This window comes from Hylobates moloch, unplaced genomic scaffold, assembly GCF_009828535.3.
Source record: "Hylobates moloch isolate HMO894 unplaced genomic scaffold, HMol_V3 SCAFFOLD_13, whole genome shotgun sequence".
In the NCBI taxonomy this organism is placed as follows: domain Eukaryota; kingdom Metazoa; phylum Chordata; class Mammalia; order Primates; family Hylobatidae; genus Hylobates; species Hylobates moloch.
The window spans coordinates 51532980-51555475 of NW_026652288.1; the positions used below are offsets into that span (position 1 = coordinate 51532980).

The window sequence follows — 22496 nt, forward strand, 5'->3', positions numbered from 1 at the left end:
TTCTAGATCTGGCATACTCCTGCCCGGCCACTCCAGCACTGGGAGGGAGTGGGTACCGCCCCATTGCCTACCCTGGGGAGGCGCCAGAGACTGGTCTCGGAAGAGTCACAGCCTGGCCACAGACAACTCAACTAGTCCCCCCAAAAGGCAGAAAGGAGAAAAGTGCCAGAGAGGGTTGGCATCACGGGGCCAGGACACTGACCTCCTCTGCCAGCCGTGCCCGGCCTCCCAGAGGATGCAGTCACGGAAGCCTAGCAAATGGGAGGGGCAGAGACCCAGGCGTCCTGGGCCGCCCCGCCCAGTCGCCCTCCCGCCCACCCATCCCTCCGCCCCCCAGCCCCAGGGCACAGAGGAGGGAGCCGGGCAGGGGCAGGCAGGGGGGGGAGGAGCGAGGGCGGGAGGGGGAGGAGGGAGTTGGGCAGGGAGGGAGGTGGTGGGGGGGGTGGGGAGGGAGAAAAAGAAAGAAAATATTTTCCGTGTCCCCGCCTGCAGAGTCAGTGTGCGGTTTGGGAGAAAATGTGTCGGATATTTTGGGGCGGTCACGTGGGCGGGCGGGCTCCGAGAGGCCCCGGGACAGTCCCAGCCTAGAGCCGTGCCCCCCCAGGAGCCCCCCAGTACGGCGAGCCCTGGACATTGCGACGCTCCATCCAAGAGACCGCCCGACGCCGGGACCTCGGGGCTCCGCTGCCTCCCTCCCCCCTCCCACTCCAGGTGAGTCAGGCGGGGAAGCAGGCTCGCCCGCCCCGTCGCCTGGGTCCTCCGGCGAGGCGGCTGGGGGAGGGGGCGCGGAGGAGCCGCACGGGCGAATGCCCTCCCGAGGCTGGCCAGGCTGGCCGCCGGGCTTGAGGGGGGCTTCTTGCCCCGACCTGGACCAGTCCTGCTGTGGGAAGGGAATGGGGAAGATTTTAACAGGCTGAGGATGGGCTGGGTCATCTGCCCTTCATTTTGGTGCATAGCAGAGGACAGCATTTGGGGAAGTCTTCAGCCAGGGGGCATTCCGCCTTATATTTTTGTGCTGGGAATGTGAGAGAAGACAGGGTTTCCTCTCGCGGGGAAAGACTACCACCCCCTTACCCCCGGGCTCTGAGGGGTAGATTTGATGTTCCATGCTGGTCCAAGTTCCTCCCTCCCCAGTGGAATGGCACAGCTTGGACATCAGAAGGCAAGGAAAACGTCCAGAGGCAAGTGAGCCTGGCCCTCCGCGTCCAGGAGTTCCGAAGGACTAGTGCATAGGATAGGGATCTGTGAACTTTCCTTGAAGTGCTGGATTCCCTCCCACACGTTCCCAGCCCAGGTGCGAGCCTTGGCTCCCTCCAGCCAAGGTGGGGGGCACCTCTGGAGTATTCTTGAGGGAAGCCCAAATGGAACAAAGAAAGAGCAGGAAGACCGGGACAGGGACCCAAGAGTGCTGGTCCCAGAGTTCCACTGACGCTGCCTCTCTGTCTTTAGCAGCTACGGCCCAGTTCCCTCAACCTGACCCAGTATGTAGAAGCCAGACTCTGCAGGCGGCCAGCCGGTAAGAAGATGCTTGGTTGTTAGTGGTGGTGGGGGCAGGGGCGCCTGAGTAGGAGGTCTTCAGGGCAGAAGACTGAGATGACTGTCCCGCTTTAGGGCCCTGATCCTGGGCAGCTGGAATCCCAGTCCTCAAGTCTGAGGCTTCTGCCCTTAGGGTCAGATGCTGAGTTGGGGTCAAGGACCACAGCCAGCGTCTCATATCCTTGAGGCAAGTAGAGAGAAGACAGGGGAGTGCGGGTAGTGTGTGCAGGGTGCCTGGAGCTTGGGTATCCCATATAGACAGACAGACAGACAGACAGACACACACACACACACACACACACACATGCACTGTGGCCTACAGCCTAGTAGGCAGCATGCGGCACGCCCCCCCACACCCCGGCACACTCCCACCCCTGGCTCAGAAAGCCACCTAACTGGCACCTCCAGTTCCCCCCTCTGCCCCACCCTGCCCATGCCCTCTGATGCCCACACACATTCCACTGGCATTGCCTGCCTGCCTCCTGGGCACTGCCCCTCCCTGGGGCTAGTAGGGTGGAGGGAGGGCACCTGGGGATGAGAGGTGGAGACTCAAGGGTCTGGACTCCCCCAGGGATGGCACAATGCCAAGGAAGCCTGGCCCACTGCTGCCTCCTGGGGAGCAGGCTGGGGGCCCAGGCTAGAGCAGAGGATGCCTGGGTTCTCTGCCCAGGCTGGAGATGGGGTCATGGAAAAAGGTGGTCGTGTTTATACAGAGGGGAGGGGGGCAGCGGGTGAAGAGTGGCCGACAAGAGCAGCTTTGTTCCAGGCTCTGGAGTGGGCAGGGCGGCAGGGAAACGCACCCCCCTCCATCCGGCAGCCCCCTTCATCCATGCCCTCCCCTCAACTCCACCTCAGCTCTAAGAGAAGCAGCTTTGTAAGAGCCCCTCTCCCCAGTCCGTCATCTCCCTCTGCCCCACCATCTGAGATGGCATCTTAGTAGAGGAAGAATGTTCTCTACTTTCCACGAGTCCCCCAAAGAATCAAGGCATCTGGGGCCTCAGTTTAGGACTTCCTTTTACTCTGCACTGCCTTCAATTCCTTAGTCCATTCCTCTACCCTGGGTTTAAGACCCTCCCCTTCTCTTCCCAGCCAAGACAGAACCAAGGCTCAGAAATGGGAGGAATCTCTACCCCCTTACTCTCTTCACTTAACTCCCAAGTCCCTTCTCTGAGGCAAAATAAGAGGAAGGCCAAGGACAACTCTCCTTGGCTCACATGCAGCATCATTCCTTGGTGAGGATCAGGAGCTGAGCATCCCTCTGTGGGGACCCCCCACTGCCCTACCTGCCTGTGTTTCCCATCGGTAGGTGAGAAGCAAAGAAAGACAAGGAGGGCTAAGGCAGAGAGCCCTGTTCCCAGTCTAAGCCAAGTCTGGGGAACATAGGGATGGGGGAATCCTCTAGTAGCTTCTCACCCTTGTCATTGGAGGGGTTAATCCACCTGGAATGTGGCCTGGCCAGTTGAGCTGTGGCCCAGGGGCCTCAGGGGCCCCCCAGAACTCCTGGCTCCATCTGGGCTTAACTAGGGATGGGAACTTCGGAGGGGAATAGGAGAAGGAAAAGGAGAGGGACCCTGGAGGCTTGGAGCTCAGACTTTTAGGGCCTGCGAAGACACTGGGCTAAAGAGTTTGAGGGTGCTGGGTGTATGGGTGGTGCCATGGTGAGGGGCAGGGGCTGCTTCATTCATAAGGGCTGAGTGAAATGTGATGGCTTTGGGGTCTGGGTTCTTGTAACCTCCATGACAGTTTACCCTCAAGGGCTTGAAGGCCAAGGTAGAGGAGAGAAAGAAAAACAAGTAAAAACAAAAATAAAAACCAGAAGTATAAAGACTGAGAGCTACACGTCCTAGAAGCAAATACTGATGGAAAGAAAGGCAGATATACCCATCCTCTACCTCTGGGCCTGCCCACCCCGTGGTCTGTCTGCATTTTAGTTTCTTGGCCCTTCTCTGCCCTTCATAGCAGTCTGTTATGGCTCTGGCTGGTGGAGATACCCCCAGGCTGGGGTGACTCTTCCTCCCTAGCCCACTAACTGCCTAGAGAGGTGAGAAGTTCTGGGGCTCCTAGGAAAGCCAAACTTTTCCTTTGTCAGAGGATCAAGATAGGAACCACCTACTTAGCACTAGGATTCCCATCTCCTCTCTCTACCTCCTTCTCTTCCCCTTCCCCTGGGCTCAGGTTTAAACTCTTAGAGGGAAGCCTACTTTTAGGGGAGGAGAGGATGCAGGGAGAACTTCCTAGAAACAGGGAGCCCAGGGATAAGAAAGAAAAGGAGGCAGAATGCCCTGGCGTGTGGCTCACGCCTGTAATCCCAGCACTTTGAGAGGCCAAGGGGGGTGGATCACCTGAGGTTGGGAGTTCGAGACCAGCCTGACCAACCTGGAGAAACCCCATCTCTACTAAAAATATAAACATTAGCCGTCTCAACAAAATAAAACAAAACAAAACAAAAAGAGAGAGAGAAAAGGAAGCAGAGAAGTAAAGTCAGCTGACCACGAAGCAGCTCCTTGGCATCATACACTTGGCACAAGTGGGGGCTCCATCAACATCCTTAGATTTGAACCAGTGGGTACAAGAGGGCTTAGAGGGCGAGGAAAAATTGGAGACAGGAAGAATTGGGAGGGGAAACTGGAAGAGGGAGTGTTGAGGAAAACAGAGAGGGAAGTGCTTACTGAAGCAGAGTATGGAGGAAAATAAGGTACAAAAAAAACTAATATGAGACATTTACATCACATTTCCTATGTGCCCTACATTATACCAGACACTTGACATTGGTTAATTTATTTAGTCCTCACAATAACCATATGAGGTAGGCCCTATTAGTAGTCCCCAGTGACGCATGAAGAAACTGAGGCACAGAGAGATTAAGTAACATGCCCGAAGTCCCACAGCTAGCAAGTGGTGGGGTACAGTCCAGGTAGTCTGGCTCTAGAGTCTGTCCCCCTAACCTTTGCCTTGTACTCCCCTCCAGAGAGCTGTAGGGCTCCCAGGTTATAAAAGAGTTATGTTTGCCTTCTCCAGGATGGTAAAGAGTTTGAATCTGGGCTCCCCCACTTGCAGCCATGTGAACTTAAGCCAGTCACTTCACCTCAGTTTCCTCATATGTGAAATGAGAATCATAACTCCCAGTTCACAGGACTGATGTGAGGGTTAGGTCAAATGCTTAGCCCAGTTGTGGTGATTCATGATCACTTCCCAGTCTAGGAGTTCTCTCCACCAGAAGTCCTCCGACCATCATTCACCTTGGGACCTCAGTTTACCCTTTCCTGGAGCTCCTCTGGAGAGTTTCTCAGAGGCTGCATAACCCCCTGCCCTGCCCTCTCTACCACACTGCAAGGGCCCCGAGCCAGGGCAGGATAAACTGTAGCAGCACAGAGGGAGAAGACTGTAACTGAGAGACAGTCGTAGGGCTTGGAACCTCAGAGTGGTCATTCTCTCATCTCTCCTTTCTCTTTCTCCCTAGGACTTTTGGAGGCCCAGTGGGCAGGCCAGGCAGGGTGGGCACGGAGCCTCCCAGGCTGGGGCAGTGGGCATGGGCGGGGGCTGTGGCTGAAGACCTCCCCCGCCCACTGCAGACCCCAGGGGACTCCCACACCGCAGCTGCCATGGCCACCAATAAGGAGCGACTCTTTGCGGCTGGTGCCCTGGGGCCTGGATCTGGCTACCCAGGGGCAGGCTTCCCCTTCGCCTTCCCAGGGGCACTCAGGGGGTCTCCACCTTTCGAGATGCTGAGCCCTAGCTTCCGGGGCCTGGGCCAGCCTGACCTCCCCAAGGAGATGGCCTCTCTGTGTGAGTCTCAGGGATCTTGGGGAATGAGGGCAAATGTTAACAAGAGGGCATCTGGAGGGTGGATGGTAAAAGAGTTGGCACCCCAGTTAGGAAGGCAGGCAGGGGACAGGGGTTTGGCGTAATGGAGTAGTAGTGAATAATGGAGGGTGGCAGTGGTGTTGAGGAAGGAGTTTGGAGGTGGACTCAATGGGAGTGTTTGCAAATGAGAGTTCTCCTGCTCAAATAGGATAGGGAGGTGGCAGGCCTAAAACTTGGGGGGTGGGTATCTAAAACTGCCTCCTGGGTCAGTCAACTAGTAGAGGGGAATACCTTTGTGTGGGCAGCTGGGGGTGGGTCTGGTGCAGCATGAAGCTGCTGCCTGCGTGCAGTGGGGAGTTGGAGGGAGCCAGACTGGGAAGCAGAGGAGTCTGGGAGGCCAGTCACCTGGCTCTGTGATCAAGAGGTGAAACTGGACCGGGCACAGTGGCTTACAACCGTAATCCCAGCACTTTGGGAGGCCAAGGTGGGTGGGTCACTTGGGGCCAGGAGTTCGAGACCAGCCTAGCCAACATGGTGAAACCCCCCCTTCCGTAAAAATGGAAAAATTAGCTGGGCGTGGTGGCGCACACTTGTAGTCCCAGCTACTTGGGAGGCTGAGGCACGAGAATTGCTTGAACGCAGGAAGCAGAGATCTTGCCACTGCACCCCAGTCTGGGCGATAGAGTGAGAATCTGTCTTAAAAAAAAAGAAAAGAAAAGAAAAGAAAAAGGCTCACGCCTGTAATCCCAACACTTTGGGAGACCAAGGAGGGCAGATCACCTGAGGTCAGGAGTTCGAGACCAGCCTGACCAACATAGTGAAACCCTGTCTCTAAAAATACAAAAGTTAGCCAGGTGTGGTGGCGTGTGCCTGTAATCCCAGCTACTTGGGAGGCTGAGGCAGGAGAATCGCTTGAACCTGGGAGGCAGAGGTTGCGGTGAGCTGAGATCATGCCACTGCACTCCAGCTTGGGTGACAAAGCGAGACTCCATCTCAAAAAAATAAAAAATAAAAAATAAAAACCCCATCATTACTAAAAATACAAAAATTAGTGGGTGTGGTGGCGCACGCATGTAATCTCAGCTACTCAGGAGGCTGAGGGAGGAGAATCGCTTGAAACCAGAGGCAAAGTTTGCAGTGAGCCAAGATCGTGCCACTGCACTCTAGCCTGGGCAACAGAGCAAGATTCTGTCTCAAAGAGAGAGAGAGAAAAAAAGGTGAAATTGCTTTGAATTACGTGGAGGCTGCAAAAAGGGGAAAGAAATCCTGTGCCAGGTCCCCAAAGATGTGTGGGGTCAGGAGACTGTGCTTCTTGGTTCTGGGAAGGATGGAAATGACTGCAAAGAAGGTAGCTTTTGTACCATGAGTAATCCAGAGAGGCAGAGGGGGTGTTCCAGAAGCATCCTCTCCTCCAGCGATGTGGGTCTGGGCTCCTCCCCTCCCTGCAGGTCTGGCATAGAGCCTGCGTGCTGTGCAGATCCCTACTTGTTCCCCAGGCCTGCCCTCTTTGGGTTAAGCCTTTGAGTGCTGACAGCAGGCAAGGCTTGAGCCTCTTCTCTCCTCCTCCCTCTGGGACCCCTCTCCTCCTGGTAGTCATTCCTCCTGGCCAGGCCATTACAGGTGGGGGTTCCAAGCTGGTTAAGAGAAGGCTTCAACTGGGGACAACAGAAGGTGATTGAAGGGCGGGGGAAAGAGCAATTTCAGAGAAAGAGTTGGAGAGAAAAAGACAAAAAGATAAACGCACATCCTTCATGGCTCCACAAGTGCAGAGACAGAGGTAGAAGAAAAGGCGCCCTGCTTCCAGGAGGGGGCACGCAGAGGGTTGTGTGTCTGTATGTGAAAGGGGTGACTAGGCTGGGCTGGCAGCTCCACTGGAAAGAGTGTGTTCATCGGAGAAGGGGTGAGTGTGTGGTGCCTCAAGACTTGATGCAGTTGTGTGTGTGCAGCATCTCCCTGGGCCTCTGCTCATGTACAGAATTCCAGCGCGTGCAACAAAGAGTCAGTGTGAGGAGTGAGGAGGGATTTTGTAGTGCTGCTGATGCTGTGGCTGGCGTTTGCTGAAGCCTGCTGGTGGCATGTCTATAGTCCAACAGGGGTTATTTGAGTGGCATGTAGGTGAACAAGAGAGCACAAAGTACCCTTTTTGGAAACTTCAGCTGGGCTTCCCCAGACTTCATTTTCACCCCATGAATCTGTCCTAGGGACCTGGGGAAGTGGGAAGGAACCACCCTCCTCACATGAATGTACTTCTGGCAGAGAACCCTACAACTCAGCCTCTTGGGACTTGATTTTCCCAGGTTCTGGGAGAGGCAAGTAAAGGAGATGGAGTGGAGAGGGAGAGGAGAGAGAATGGTAGTGGGGACAATGCTAGAGCTAGTAGCCAGTGTCCAGTGATGTCCCCTTTGCACCCCTGTGCCATGGACACACTGAGATCAAGGTCAGGGTTCAAAGTGAGGTCAAGGTAGGGAAGTGGTCAGGCTGGGCTCCATCTTCGAAGGCCACGCTGAAGGAGGGGGCTGAAAGGAGAAATCCAAGGGAGGAGCCAGAGCCGGGGCAGGTAGCTGGGGAGGGTGCGGCTAGCATGGAAGGACAGGCCTGGGCAGGGAGGTAGCAGGAGGAGGGAGGAGGGGAAGGCTTGGGGGTGGGTCGCTACGCGGCTTAAATGGGGGTGGGGCATTCAGCACCTAGTGATAGTGGAGAGGAAGACATAGGGGAGAGGAAGAGATCCAGGAGTCTGGGAAACCTTCCAGAGTGGGAGAGTAGCAGAAGGGTGAGAGAGTGTCCTCTCTCATTTCTCCCACCTGCTGTCCCTTTTTGGCTGGGAGCATCGGGTTTAGAGGCCTAAATCTGATGCCAAAGGCACACTCATCTTGAGTTTGTGCATCTCATCACCCTCTCCCTTATTCTATGGATGACACACACACATTCTCTCTCACACATAGACTAAGAGAGGTGGCCCTTGAAGAGGTCTGGCACTTCTCCCTGGGGCTGGCTCTTGGATCTTATTGCTGGGTCCCTGGCACCTTGGGGACATCCTTGTTGAGAACCGAAGTCTTGCTCTACTTCCTGGGGCTGTCTTGGGGTCTGAAGGGAGTGCGACAGGCGTCTCGGAACTGCGTGGTGGTGGAGGGGAGGCTCAGGGAGCACGTGCTGCTGAGGCAAGCACAGGCCTGTGCTCATGGAAAGCAGAGGGGTGTGTGTACGTGTGTGTGCATGCGTGTGTGTTCATGCATGTGCATGAAACCCCAGGTGTCTGTGTCCCTATGAATCTCTATCTTTGTGAATCCTAGTGTGTTCTAGATTTGCTTTCTATAGGGAACAGAGTGTGATGAAAGAGAAGGGAAGCCTTGCTCTCCTCCCACCCCTGAGCAGATAGCTGTGGTCCTGATGACCTAGCCCAGTTTGTCCTCTGAACCTGGTGATGCTGCCCTGGCCATGGGGCCGCTGTCCCTGGGGCAAGGATCCCAGACTTCATCACACTAAGTCACCACACATGGAGAAACTGAGGACAGGCTGGCACAGAGAGAGAGTCTTGCTTAAAAGAAACTGAAAAAGAGAGACTCACAGACAAGACAAGGGACAGCTACCCAGGCCCAAAGGTGCAGACACAGAGAAGCCAGGCACTGGGAGAAGCAAGGAGAACAAGCAGGCGGGTAAGGGCAGTGAGCAGGCAGCAGTGAGGCCTCCTCCAGGAAAAAACCCCAGTCGACTGCCTCCTTTCCCCTCCCCTCCCCGGTCTCTCCTCCTCCGGCACAGGCTCCAGCTCCAGGCCTCCAGGCCGACACAAACGGGGCTTTGATTGCAACAGGAAACCTCTTTGGCGGCGGGGGGGGGGGGGGGGCGGGGGGGGGGGGGGGGGGTGAGGAGGGGGGGAGCCGGGCAAGCCGCCGCCGCCAGGGCCCAGGCCTGCACCCCCTTCTCCTGGCCCCCTACCCGGTCCCAGCCCCCATCCTGCCCAACGCGCCTCACATCCCTGCTTTGGGCCCCACTCTCATTCACACCTCCCTATTCTTCTGCTCTTCTGCTGCCCCCTCCTCCAGAGACCCCCTCCCATTGCCCTTCAGGTGGGACTCCTACCTCAGGACTTACCCTTCTGACAGGGTCTGCTTTACTTTGAAATGCCCTCTTTTCAGCTTTTCGAGGGAGGGTTTTAGAAAAAAGGGAGAATTTAGCATGAGGAATTCAGAGCCAGTTATCCTCAAGCCCCATCCAGAAGGTGGCAAGGAGGGAAAGGCAGGGTGCATAAGGAGTTAGCTGTCCCTGCCCTGTCTCGCCCTGGCCAAACTCATCCTTGCCAGGGTGGCAGGGACTCTAAGGGGTGACCCCGAAAGAATCTGAGTGCTAATGGCTTTAGTAGTTGGGAAGGGGTACTCTCCTCTTTGCCTCTAGGGCTATGCCTTTGTGGGGGCTCTAGCTGGGAGTCGGGTATGCCCTGGGGGTGGGGATCATAGGGAAGGGGGTGAGTCAGGCAGCAGCCCCCTTCATACTCCCACCAGGATGGTGGAGAACATCTGGTTCCCATGAAATGCTAGAAGGCTAATGGGTCTAATTGCTGCAATAAGGGCTGGGGAAACTTTGGGGAAAAGAGGCGGCACTAGATCCCCCATCCTCTTACCTTCTCCCCAAGGCTGTACTAAGTCTGTCTAGAATGGGGGGGTCAGGGTGGATGGGGAGGGCGGGCCTGACACCCTAATGCCTGGTCCTAAGGACCCCCTCCATGCAATGCCTGGGATGCACACACAGATGGGGTGATGAGGAGTGGGGTGCATCTGGTGAAGAGAAACGGGGGCTATTGAGGACTCATGGCTTCCTGGAGCCCTCCCCCAGCTCCTCCTGTGCCCTCCTCCCAACCCCCCTCCCTGTGGCCTGGCCACTTCTGGTTCTAATTACCAACCAGGCAGGCCTGACTTAATTGGGACCTTTCAGTTTTCTGAGGGGGAAGGGGGGTACTGACAGCTTGAAGTTGACTAATCAAGGCTCTTTCCCTCTTGTTTTCGGGGGTACTCCCTATTTTGCACTTAACTGATTGTTTTTGTTGTTGTTTGCCGCTGGTCAGATTCTGATTCAGAAAGTTTCTTTCCTTTCTTTTTCTTTCTTTCTTTCTTTCTTTCTTTCTTTCTTTCTTTCTTTCTTTCTTTCTTTGTTTCTTTCTTTCCTTTCTCTTTCTTTCTTTCTTTCTCCTCCTTTCTTTCTCTTTCTTTCTTTTTCTTTCTGTCTTCCTTTCTTTCTTTCTCTCTTTCTTTCTTTTCTTCTTTTTGTGGGGTTGGGGTGACTGGATTCAGAAATGGGTATTTGGGGTTGGGGGAGGAGGAGGGAGCTTACACTGGGTTGGAAAGAGCAGTGCATTCCCTTCCCATCCCTGCTTCAAGCCCCCCAGTCAGCCTTGCCACCCCGAGGTTCCTCGCCATCCACAAGTCAGGCCTATTCCCAGCCCCGGCAGCCCCTCGCCCCTCCCCCGCGCCCGCCATCCCTCGCCTACTCTGGCACCCCTTCCTGCCCTTTATTCTTCCAACAGGCGCCCCACTCCTGCAGCACCCTAGTGCGCCCCCCACCCGGTACAACAGATTCTTAGAAAAGCGCGCCCCGCCCTGGCCCAGCCACAGCCGCCTGGCGGGGGAAGGGCCGGGCCGGGCGCCGCTCCCGCTCCGCGGCGCTGCCCGTGTGAGCGGTGCTGACAGAGCCGGCTGGGCAGGCAGGCCGGGCGGCCCGGCGGCTGAGGGCGGGGCGCGGGGGAGGGGCGGTTTCCGGGAGTCGCCGCCGCTGGCGCTGTCCGGGGCCAGGGTCCCCCATTCGGCCCTGCCGGGCCAGGGCAAACTTCTGACGTGGCCAACCCCCCGCCCACCTACCCCCTTCTCCGCCGGGCGAGGGCGCTCAGTGCCGGAAGGGGCAACCCAGGGAACAGTGTTGCGGCCTTGGAGAGCTGAGGGGCACTAACCGAAGGGAGGGCAGTTATGGCTAGGCTAGGGGGTATTTAAAGACCCTGACAACAGTCAGTGACCAGAAGCGCCCCTATTGCCGAGGGAGCCCTTGGCAGTGAGAAACTGGAGGAGGGGAGTTGGCCATCAGGGGCAGATTCATCGAGGCGCAATTGGCACGGCAGGCACAGTTTAGGGGGTAGTTTTGTGCTCTAAAAGTGAAGTTATGTTCGAGGAAGGAGCATCGAGAGAGACGGTCGAGGCGCTTAGGGGGCGTCAGTTGCGGGATAAGGCTTCGGGGACTGGGAGGGTGGCGGCCCGGGCCGCGGCGGAGGGCGGACCGCTCGGGCTAGGAGGGGTAGACTCTGGCTGCGCTGGAGGGGGCGGGGGACTCCGCGGCAGCGCTGGAGACGGCCTGGGCGGGGTGGGGCGGGGCCGGGTCAGGAGGAGGTGAGCGCGCTCGGCCACCCGCCCCAAGGGGGGTTCCCGGAGAGTTCACGGCGGGAGCGCGCTCCGGCCCTAGTACCGGGGGTGGGGAGACGGGAAGGAAGGAGGAGGCAGCGCGCGCCGAGCCGCAGGAATGCACTTTTCGGCCCTGAAGCGGGCGCGCGGAGGGCGAGGGCGGAGCCAGGCCTGGGAATGAGTTGGGTGGAGGTAGTGCAGGTCCCGAGCCTCTGGAGAGCAGCTGCGCGCGGGGACCTCCATGTTCCCCTCTCCCCAGTCATCCTTAACACCCCTGTATTGACTAGTGTGAAAAAGGGAGTTTGGGGAGAGGGAAAACTCTGAAAGGAAATGCTTATGCTTGGTTCCTCCACTCCTTCCTCCAACGCCGACCTGGGCACGCGCCTCGTGCAAATGCGTGCAAAGCCTTTGAGCTGTAGAGTATGCTTGCAAGCATTCTCCCGAGCAAGGTGTGTTTGCACAAACGTATGTGCACCTATTTTATATGCGTGCTCACATGTATGTGCTCTCTTGCATATTTGCAAATTCTTGGTGTCTGATAAGATAAATGCATGCACGGATGTGTGTCTAAGCAAGCGCGCGCGCCGCGGAGCGAGTGTACGTATGTGTATGTGTGCGCTCCACTCTCAGCTCTGCTCATCTCGGTGCCCGGCCCCCTTCGCTCTCCAAGCCCCACCCCCCACCCCTCCGGGCTTCGCTTTTAAAAAAGGTCTCCCCAGTGCTAGCTGCCGAAGCACCCAGATAGAGCTGGACGGAGGCTAAAGCGGCAGCCCCAGCTTCGCGCCCCGCCCAGTCCCTTTCTCCTGCTGGGGATCCCCCCTCTTCCCCGCCCACCCCTTACCCGCATGCAGCCCAGCGCCCTATGCTAGCCCTCCCCCTCCCCCCCTGCTGTAGCGGGGCGCCGCCGGGGGAGGAGGGGGAATCGGCTGCGGGTCTTGGTGTTTCTAGCACCCAGCTTCCCTTCAAGCCGGGTCGCGATGTACGACTGTATGGAAACGTTTGCCCCGGGTCCGCGACGGCTGTACGGGGCGGCCGGGCCCGGGGCCGGCTTGCTGCGCAGAGCCACCGGCAGCTCCTGTTTCGCCGGACTTGAATCTTTTGCCTGGCTGCAACCCGCCAGCCTGCAATGTAGGTACCCGAGTCCAGGGCTGGGGTGTAGGGTGGAGGAGAGGCTGGGATTTACTCTTTCCGTGTGTAAAGAGTGGAACTGAGGTGCAAGGACGAGCTTCTGGCCCTTTCTATGTAAGGTACTGGCCCTTTAAACGTGGGGGCCTCAGCGTCTCCTTTGCGTGTGTGCAGTAGTGTTTGGAGTGTGTGTGGTTTTTATGGTGGGTGTTTAGCTCGAACTTGTGGTTGATGCCACTCCAGAGTTCCTGGGGATAGGGAGAGACCGAGGTGTGTGGGTAGTTTGCGCCTTCAGGTCCGTGGCCCTGGAAGGATATGACACTCAGGACCGTGGGTGGCGTTTGTAAAGCCCATGTGGGAAGCTGGCAGTGTTAAAAATATTGTTTGCAGAGCGTGTGAATCCCTGGAGTGTGCAGCACCTTGCCTAGGTCGTGTGGGTGTGGGAGCAAGGGTCTCTCCACCAGTGTCGCCTGCGACAGCTGCCAGGTCCACATGGCCTGTGAGGGGATGTTTGTGGCGTGAGGCCGGGAGGGCGTGTGCCCCTGCGTGGCTGCGGGGGCGGTTTTGGAAAGTGCTGTGTTCGAGAGTGCATCCTGTGTGTTCTCATGCCGGGTGGAAAAGGTTGTGCACACAAGAAGGAGAAGGCTGAGTTCTGTACGCCACCCCCATATAAAAAAAGAAATGTTTGGAAACGTGTATGCGGTTACATGCAGAGATGACTTTTTCCTATGGCTCCAACACACACAACTTCAGCAGGAAGCGAAAAGTTTAAAGCAAAGTCTGTGTGTGTGGTGGAGGGTGGCCTGAAGTTGACAGCGGCAGGGCGAGGACCATTACTGGGTCCCCAAATATCTATCTTCCCCCTCCGTGAAATGGGAGATGCCAGGCCTGGGGCCTTGGAACCCCTTTCCAGAGCAGTAATAAAAAGCTGGGGACTGAGAGGCAGTAAAAATGAAGTCCAGATGAGAGGCGGCTTTGAAGCTTGGGCCGCAGTGCCTGGCGGGGGTGGGGTGTGGGGAGGGGCCAGGAGCGGAGCCTGGAACACCCCCCAAATTTACCCTGGGCTGGGATGTGCTCGCTGCCTGGGTGCGGACGGCCCGGGGATGAGGGGCTTGGGGGCACGCTGGGAAGGGTGGGAAGGGGCGGGCAGCGGGCGGGGCGGCGGGCGCTAGGGGAGTGCGCACGCCAGGTCACCAAGCCCCCGCCAACGCGCCTCGCTCCTTGGCACCAGGCAGCGCTGTTTACAAGTTCAGATTTTTTTTTTTTTTTTTTTTGGTTCCAGAGCAGAGCTGCTCAAATTTAACAACTGGGAAGCTGGAAGAGGGAGATGGCAAACCAGGAGACCGGACTTGACTTTACTTTTGGGTGGGGTGGTGGAAGAATTAAAAGTGTGTCATTTAAAGAACCGAGAAAGCATGGAACTATTGCTTTGCACCAAATCCCTGTGAATTCTTAACTTTCCTCTCATTGCCCAATAGGATGGGGAGTTGGGGTATGTTGTATGTTGTGGGGGTGCTGAGATGGAAAGAATCTTTCAGGAAGGGCTTCTGGGGGCTGGGCAGAGACCCCGTCGTTTTTCAGGCCTATGGAAGAAGCCCTTTGGGCTTGACTGGCGGTAGGTTTTTGAGTTTTAATTTGGACTAATAATTTTGACCTCTGGGATCCTGGTGGACACACAAAGCCAGCTTCAGGCCTGCCCCCACACACTTTCAGAGGGAAGGCTGCTTGGCGGGTGGAGGTGGACTGGATGTGTGTGTGTGTGTGTGTGTGTCCGTTTGGAAGCTTTGGTGTCCTGGTGCTGCGTTGGCAGGCTGGGGTGTTTGTCTGGTGGTAGAGCTGTTCCCTTGTGTGGCCAAGTGCTGGGTGTTGTGTGTCAGCCTTGTGACTGGTACGTCTACCTCCACGGTGTAGCTGGAGTGAGTGTGTCTCTATTCTGGCTGTGTGTCTGTGCCAGAATCTAGTGAGGGATCTAGGATCCCATTGTAATATGCCTGCTTTGGTGCCCTGTGTGTTGTTAACCTGTGAGTGTGTGTGTCTCCAAGGAGGTGTGTGCTAGATTGTGAGTCCAGGCTGCTCAGCTCTGAGCCTCGCAGCTGGGAGCGTTTACAGCCGGTTATAAAGAGTTTGTTTGAAGCTCCGAGCAGCCTGGTCAGGAATTTCCTCAATTTCAGCAATTTGGGCTTTAAAAGGAGAAAACCCCAGAGCCCACCCTCATCCTTCCCAGCAGGGGCCCCTGCCTAACCCAGGAGCTGCATCCCAGTGGTGGGGTCTAAGACCAAGGCTGGGGAGGGGATCTGATTGGAGTAGACCCAGTTAGCTTTCTGGTGCCTTGACCTCGCACATTGACCTCGGAGCCACTAGGCTGCACTTTAGGGTTCAGGAGGTGAGGATGTGACAGTATCACTTAGACGGGAAAAGTTGCCCCTGGGCCTGTCTCCCTAAGGCCCCCAGTCTTATAATTGGCTGGCACTGCCCCATGCCAGTCTGACCGCACCCAGGCCCTTGCGCAACAGAGGAAATGAGGCAGCACTCTGCGGGCAGGGAGGGCGTCAGCGCCAGAGTGAGCACCACCCCACGCACAGGCCTTGGGCAGAACACGTGCCCTTGGAGGACACAGTGATGGGTCTGAGGAGTGAGGAGAGGTTGGGAAAGGCATTCCTGCCCTCCTCACATCTCTCAGCACCAGCCCCTCCTGGAGCCCCCGTCCCTAGTCTTGAATAGACTCCAGGCACCCTTCTTTCCCCTCTCTCCTCTCTCCTTTTTCTTTGGGGAATCTCACCCTGGCAGGATTCTTATGCTAATTGATTGTATGTGTGTTGGGGGTGGGTAGGGCTTCCCGCCTGTGGGGTGGGTGGAGCTAGCTTGGAACCCTGGCATCCTGGGCATTCCTTCCGCCCTTCTGGCTGCATTGGGGCGGACTTCTGACCAGGTGGGCTGCAGAGGGTTAGAAGGGAGAAGGTGTTCATGAGGTGGGTGCGTGGGACACGCCTTAGGGAGGGTCTTAGGAATTTTTTTGCATTAACTTGGGCCCTCCAGGTTTGGGCAACAGGTCCTGCAGGTTGGATAATTTACAAATTTTCCGAGCCTCTGAAGACCAACCACACACGCGCGCGCACACACACACACACACACACACTTACCCAGCAGCCTTTTGAACAGAGCAGAGCATGTCCTCCCCATACTGTGGGGCTGAGACCCCTTTTGAGCTGCAATTGGGTATTTTCAGAGTGAAGACATAACCTCAGAGAGGGTCCAGAAACAGGACCCCTCCCCCATCAGTCCTGTTTACCTACTGTCACCTGACTTCTCCAGTTTGCTACACCTCCAACGGCTTCCAGACCTGAGAAACTGAGCAAACACCTCAGTCTCCTCTTCCCCAGCTTCTCTGACTCACAGCCACTTGGATCTGCTGGTGGTGTGGCACTGAGCTGGTCACTTCCCCTCTCGTGGCCTCAGTTTCTTCAGGCGTGAACCAAGGCTGTGGTGCATCCTCTCACTCCCCTTTGCCCCGTTTGCTCCACTGTCTCTGATGGTTATTCAGGGGTGGTGTGAGAGAGAAGCCTGAGGAGTTATCCCCCCTGTACTACTGGAAAGGAAATGAGGTCCTGGTTTACCTGCTAAGCATCCCAGCAGGTCATTTGGCCAGTACCAGCTACAGGAAGCCTGTCATCGCCTACCCGCCCCCAGAGTTATTGCCCCACAGGGAGGACAGTGGGAGGTAGACTACCTGACAAAGATACACCAAAAAGACAGAGAGTGACTAGAGAGCTCAGAGCTGCAGGGCTTTAACCCTTCTACCCACCCCCTGTATAGTTAGGGAAACAGGCCCAGAGAAGTCAATTTCCAGAATGGCCTTGGTCTGGAATTTGGAGGATTGAACATGTCATACAGGGTGAGGGCTGGCATTCTTGTGAACAAGTTGGTTAGACTGTGGAGGGTGGACTAGGGTCACAACAAGCTGTGGTAATAGTGGTCATTAAGAGGATTCTGACAGCGCTTACTGCTGGGACTAGTGCACTGTGGTAGTGATGGCTGTCACCGGTGGGCCAAGGAACAAATGCACATGGGGTGTGTGTGATGAGGAAGCCTGGAGGTCTGTGGGGTCCTTCTCCCCTGACCCTCACATCACTGCTTCCCTCCCAGCGGTGGAGACACAGAGCACCAGCTCAGAGGAGATGGTGCCCAGCTCACCCTCGCCCCCTCCGCCTCCTCGGGTCTACAAGCCATGCTTCGTGTGCAATGACAAGTCCTCTGGCTACCACTATGGGGTCAGCTCTTGTGAAGGCTGCAAGGTGTGTACGTGGTGGGGGTGGGCAGACGGGGGATCCAGTTACCCTAGTAAGATGAGAGACCAGGCACACAGATGCTGTGTGTGAGCAGCACTGCTTTGCACATAGGTGGTTAATAGATTAGGTCAAGCCTGGGGCAACTTGCAAGGCCAGTGAGAGGCTGGTACTCCCAGCATTGTGCTTCAGTGGCCCTCTCTCTTTCCCTCAACTCCAGGGCTTCTTTCGCCGAAGCATCCAGAAGAACATGGTGTACACGTGTCACCGCGACAAAAACTGTATCATCAACAAGGTGACCAGGAATCGCTGCCAGTACTGCCGGCTACAGAAGTGCTTCGAAGTGGGCATGTCCAAGGAAGGTAGGCTGCCATCCTTGGCTTGGGCAGGAGCACTTTGGTCCTACCCTATGGCTGTGGCCCTCTTTCCTCTGGCAACTCCCACTTCCCTGACCTCTGAGACTTGGCCTGCCCTAGGGTGCTGCCTTCTCCCAGGCCAGTCTTATTTGATTAGCTCCATTCACCCAGGAGGCCCCACCATTTCCCATTCTCCCTCTCAGGGAGCTTGACTCTTCCTCTGAATGGGTGAATAAGTAGGGTCTCACATTCCCCCTGTTTCATGGGGGAAATGAAGCCAGTGGGCTTGCCAGTCCCTTCCCCTCCCCTGGACTGAGCCAGAGATGGATATGGGGTGGCTCCTCCTCTCCACCCCCTCCCTCGCCCCCATTGTGCTGCCAAGGCTATAAGTGGATATCCTGCCGCCTGCATATCCTGCCCCCCTCCCCCAGCTCCTGCAGGGTGACAGGAAGGGCAGGATGGAGCCGAATGGCCTGGGGAGGGAGTAGGGGCTGCAGGCCCTGGGTGGGGCTGGGGAGAACCAGCCTGGGAATAGGAGCTAATATAGGCGATAGGGAAACTGAGGCACTAATTACAGTGCCAGAGAATAGATATTAATGATAAGGACTGAGCAAATTAAATTAGGGTGAGAGAGGACACCCAAGAGGAGGCTCTGAGGGTCCTGACCCTCTCCTTGCGCCTCCACCCACAAGCTGTGCGAAATGACCGGAACAAGAAGAAGAAAGAGGTGAAGGAAGAAGGGTCACCTGACAGCTATGAGCTGAGCCCTCAGTTAGAAGAGCTCATCACCAAGGTCAGCAAAGCCCATCAGGAGACTTTCCCCTCGCTCTGCCAGCTGGGCAAGTATACCACGGTGAGGAATGGGCAGAGCCCAGTGAGGGCAGGGCACTCTTCACTTTGGGGAATGGGGCTGGGTTGTGTTGGAGGCTATCATCGACTGTTGCTGAGGACAAGGAAGGCATCAGAATGCAGAGGAGAGAGCTTGGGAGAAGACAGCCCCCAGAGGTGGGCCTTAGCTTGCCTTCCAACCTCCTACTCCTCCCATCTGCAGAACTCCAGTGCAGACCACCGCGTGCAGCTAGATCTGGGGCTGTGGGACAAGTTCAGTGAGCTGGCTACCAAGTGCATCATCAAGATCGTGGAGTTTGCCAAGCGGTTGCCTGGCTTTACAGGGCTCAGCATTGCTGACCAGATTACTCTGCTCAAGGCTGCCTGCCTAGATATCCTGGTAAGTTAGGCCCTGTGGGTCCTGCCACAGCCCGACCCGCATATGGGACCCTCAACAATTCCTTGATCCATGCAAAGATTTCCTTACCCTGCACCCCCTGCCACACATGTGGGACTCCTCAGCTCTCTTTTTGTCTTAGCCTCTGCCCCTATGACCTGATCCTAGACTTTTGGATGCCCTGTCTCCTCCTGACTTCCCAGGACTACCCCTGCCAAGCCTCAGATCCTCCACCTCTGCCTTCTCCACGCCTGCTTCAGGTTGCTCTCACTGGGGACCTAACCTCCTCACTTTCCACTCATTTCCTCTTTTCCCCATGCCCCAGAAACAGCACTAACCCTCCTCCACCCCCCACCTCCAGATGCTGCGGATCTGCACAAGGTACACCCCAGAGCAGGACACCATGACCTTCTCCGACGGGCTGACCCTGAACCGGACCCAGATGCACAATGCCGGCTTCGGGCCCCTCACAGACCTTGTCTTTGCCTTTGCTGGGCAGCTCCTGCCCCTGGAGATGGATGACACCGAGACAGGGCTGCTCAGCGCCATCTGCCTCATCTGCGGAGGTGCGGGGGCGCCCCCTGGCGTCTGCTCAGTGCTCAGTCTCCTTTCCCACCACTCCATGCGGGATCTGTCTGGGAGGGGGCGTGGAGGACCCAGTGGTCTCTTTTGCTGGTAATTCTTGCACCCGGCCCCATCCACAGAGTTCTGAAACCCTGTACAGGCTTCCCAAAAGGCCGGTTGGGGATCAGCCATCTGTCACTGTGTCTTCCCCATCTTTTCCTTCCCCTCTCACTCCAGTATACTTGTCCCCATAGACCGCATGGACCTGGAGGAGCCCGAAAAAGTAGACAAGCTGCAGGAGCCACTGCTGGAAGCCCTGAGGCTGTACGCCCGGCGCCGGCGGCCCAGCCAGCCCTACATGTTCCCAAGGATGCTAATGAAAATCACCGACCTCCGGGGCATCAGCACTAAGGGTGAGTCATGAGTGGATGTCCCCTCTTTGTCTTCCCGGGGCTGTTGATCTCCCAGGTCGGACAGGAGGACATGCAGAGACAAGAACAGAGTAGTTGAGAACCAGGCAATCTACACTGGAATCCTAGCTCTGCCACATAGTAGTGGGAGACTTTGGGCAAATTGCTTCTAAACCAGTACTGTCCAATAGAACTTTCTGCAATGATGGGAATACGATAGTCATTAGCCACATGTGGCTATTAAGCATTTGAAATGTGACTACTGCAACTGCAGAATTGAATTTTTAATTCAGCACAATTCCAAGTATATATATATATTTAGAGACAAAGTCTTGGGTAAATTGCTTTACTTTTTAAATCTTGTTTGTAAACTGGACTATTATTCACGTACCTTGTAAGACTGTCTTGAGGACTAAATTAGTTAATATACAATGTAAAGCCAGGCACCATGGTGCACATCTGTAGTTCCAGCTACTCAGGAGGCTGAGGCAGAAAGATCAGTTGAGGCCAGAAGTTGGAAGCTGCAGTGAACTATGATTGCACCTGTGAATAGCCACTGCAGTTCAGCCTGGGTAAGACCCTGCCTCTAAAGCAACAACAACAGCAACACAACAAAAAAAACCCATAACATATACAGTGTACTTAGAATTGTGCTGAATTAAAAATTCCATTTTGCAGTTGCAGTAGTCACATTTCAGATTGCCACATGTGGCCAATGACTACTGTATTCCTCTCATTGCAAAGTTCTGTTGGACAGTCCAGGCTTAGAAGGATGTCTGGAACATAGTGTTTGATAAATATTAGCTGTTGTAATAAATGTTATTAAGAGGACAGGACTAGGAACAAGGGACAAGCTCTGGACATTCGAGAGTGGGGTACTTGGGGAGTGGGGTTGGAAGTTGTGTGCATTGCGCTCGCTGAAGAGACAGCCTGAAAGAATGGGATGAATGGGCAGCAAGCCTGGTAGAGAAGGCCAGATAGAGGTTCCAGGCAGAGGAGTGGCACCCGGGAAGCCTAGTGAGAAGAGGATGAACTGGGGACAGAGAGGTGGTGGGCCTGTGCTGGGCGCCCCCTAGGGGAGTCAGGGGCAGTTGAGAAAGGTTAGGCAGATGGCCTTAAGGGCCATGTGCCTCTGTCCTCCTGAGCCTCTCTCTCTCTCCATTGTAGGAGCTGAAAGGGCCATTACTCTGAAGATGGAGATTCCAGGCCCGATGCCTCCCCTAATCCGAGAGATGCTGGAGAACCCTGAAATGTTTGAGGATGACTCCTCGCAGCCTGGTCCCCACCCCAATGCCTCTAGCGAGGATGAGGTTCCCGGGGGCCAGGGCAAAGGGGGCCTGAAGTCCCCAGCCTGACCAGGGCCCCTGACCTCCCCGCTGTGGGGGTTGGGGCTCCAGGCAGCAGACTGACCATCTCCCAGACCACCAGTGACTGGGGGAGGACCTGCTCTGCCCTCTCCCTGCCCCTTCCAATGAGCTCCTTGTTTTTGCCAAAGTTTCCAGGGGTGCCTCTGTGTTCATCCCCTTCCTGATCTAACCGGCTCCCTCGCCAGTCCCGGGGGCCTGTCCTGCTCCCAGAGAGAGAGCAGAGGGATGAGCCTGGGTTTGGACTCTAAAATCTCAGCACTGCCCCCCAGGTGTCAGGGTCCTAGACTTCCCAGGGCAAGAGGAAGACCCTGCCATTCCACAGCCCCTTCCTCTGCCAGGTGCTTGGCTCTCTGGGAGCAAACAGGAACACTAGAGACCAAAAAGGGGGCAAAGGAGAAGGGCTGAGCCCACCTTCTTGCTCCTACCCTTGGTGCCTAATGCTGTGTGATGCACCTGCAGGGTGTGTGCTAGCCTCTGTGTCCCGTCCTTGTGCCAGGTCAAGGTGGGGGCAGGCTGGGCCCTGCATTTCTGGGGCAGGAACAGAGGGTGAAAGGGACAGATAGATGCAGGTCCGTTCTGCACCTCTTGGCTTGGGTGCAGAGTTCACCCTGTGCCCTCCGTTACGAGTCCCTCCCCCAGCCCTGTCATGTGCCTTGGGCTCCTCCTGCCCTCCATCTCAGCCATCGGGGCAGAGACCCTCCTACACTACAGAGGGCCAGGGGATCCCTCTCTCCCTAGTGCCTTCCACCCTTTACTCCCCAGAGCAGCTTGGCCCAGGGAGGGGGGATGCTGCTTAGCTGATCCCGCCCAGACCCAGAGGAAGCCTCTATTTATTTATTAGCTTTTGTTTACACCCTGGAATTGACCCCTTCCTCCAGGGGTCTTGGGTGGGGGAGCCCAGGGCCCCTGTGACCCCTCCTTTCTTCCTCCAATCCCCAGTTTGTATTTAGCTGCCAAATAAGATTCCCATTGGCTCCCTGTGTTCTCTTGGGGGGTCAGGGTGCTGTCCCCTCCCCTCTGTTTACATCTCCCCTCTACCCCGCTGTATCGCATATTGCTGAGTTTTCTATTTTTGCAAAATAAAGTGATGGAAACTCATGGGATGTGGCTCCCTTTAGGAGGTCATAGGGAAATGACCAGCTGACCTGGTGAGGGAGCTGAGTGAGGAGGGAAAGCTTGTAATTGATTGGACTTTGCAGCTTTCTTGGTAGAAGAAAACAGGATGAAATGTGCCTGGATTGTGGTGGGGACAGGATGGGGGAAAGGGAGCCCATGGGGACTCACCCTGAGTGACTGGGTTTCCCACAACCACCAAGTGTGGGTTCAGAATCTCTGTCACCCATGCTGGAGTGCGGTGGTGTGATCTTGGCTCACTGTAACCTCCACTTCCCAGGTTCAAGCAATTCTCTTGCCTCAGCCTCCCGAGTAGCTGGAATTACAGGGGTGCAC

The 22496-nt window shown here is 56.2% G+C and overlaps 1 protein-coding gene across 2 annotated transcripts; it reads left to right on the forward strand.

Moving 5' to 3' along the window:
• Positions 1 to 470: 470 nt before the first annotated feature.
• RARG (retinoic acid receptor gamma) lies at positions 471 to 22145 on the forward strand. 2 transcript variants are annotated; one of them, XM_032173617.2, is made up of 10 exons: positions 471 to 711; positions 1450 to 1516; positions 4997 to 5322; positions 16986 to 17134; positions 17346 to 17487; positions 18174 to 18334; positions 18533 to 18709; positions 19068 to 19272; positions 19525 to 19683; positions 20848 to 22145. In XM_032173617.2, the coding sequence occupies exons 3-10, from the start codon at positions 5139 to 5141 to the stop codon at positions 21033 to 21035; spliced, it is 1365 nt and encodes a 454-aa protein (XP_032029508.1). In that variant the 5' UTR covers positions 471 to 711; positions 1450 to 1516; positions 4997 to 5138; the 3' UTR covers positions 21036 to 22145. The 2 variants fall into 2 exon arrangements, with proteins under 2 accessions (XP_032029508.1, XP_032029510.1); XM_032173619.1 differs by lacking the exons at positions 471 to 711; positions 1450 to 1516; positions 4997 to 5322 and adding an exon at positions 12108 to 12845.
• Positions 22146 to 22496: the final 351 nt, after the last annotated feature.

Coding starts and splice junctions, on each gene's coding strand:
- RARG (XM_032173617.2), top strand. CDS start 5,139: ATGGCCACCAATAAGGAGCGACTCTTTGCGGCTGGTGCCCTGGGGCCT. Junction 17,488..18,173: donor AGTGGGCATGTCCAAGGAAG/GTAGGCTGCCAT, acceptor TCCACCCACAAG/CTGTGCGAAATGACCGGAAC. Junction 19,273..19,524: donor CATCTGCCTCATCTGCGGAG/GTGCGGGGGCGC, acceptor TTGTCCCCATAG/ACCGCATGGACCTGGAGGAG.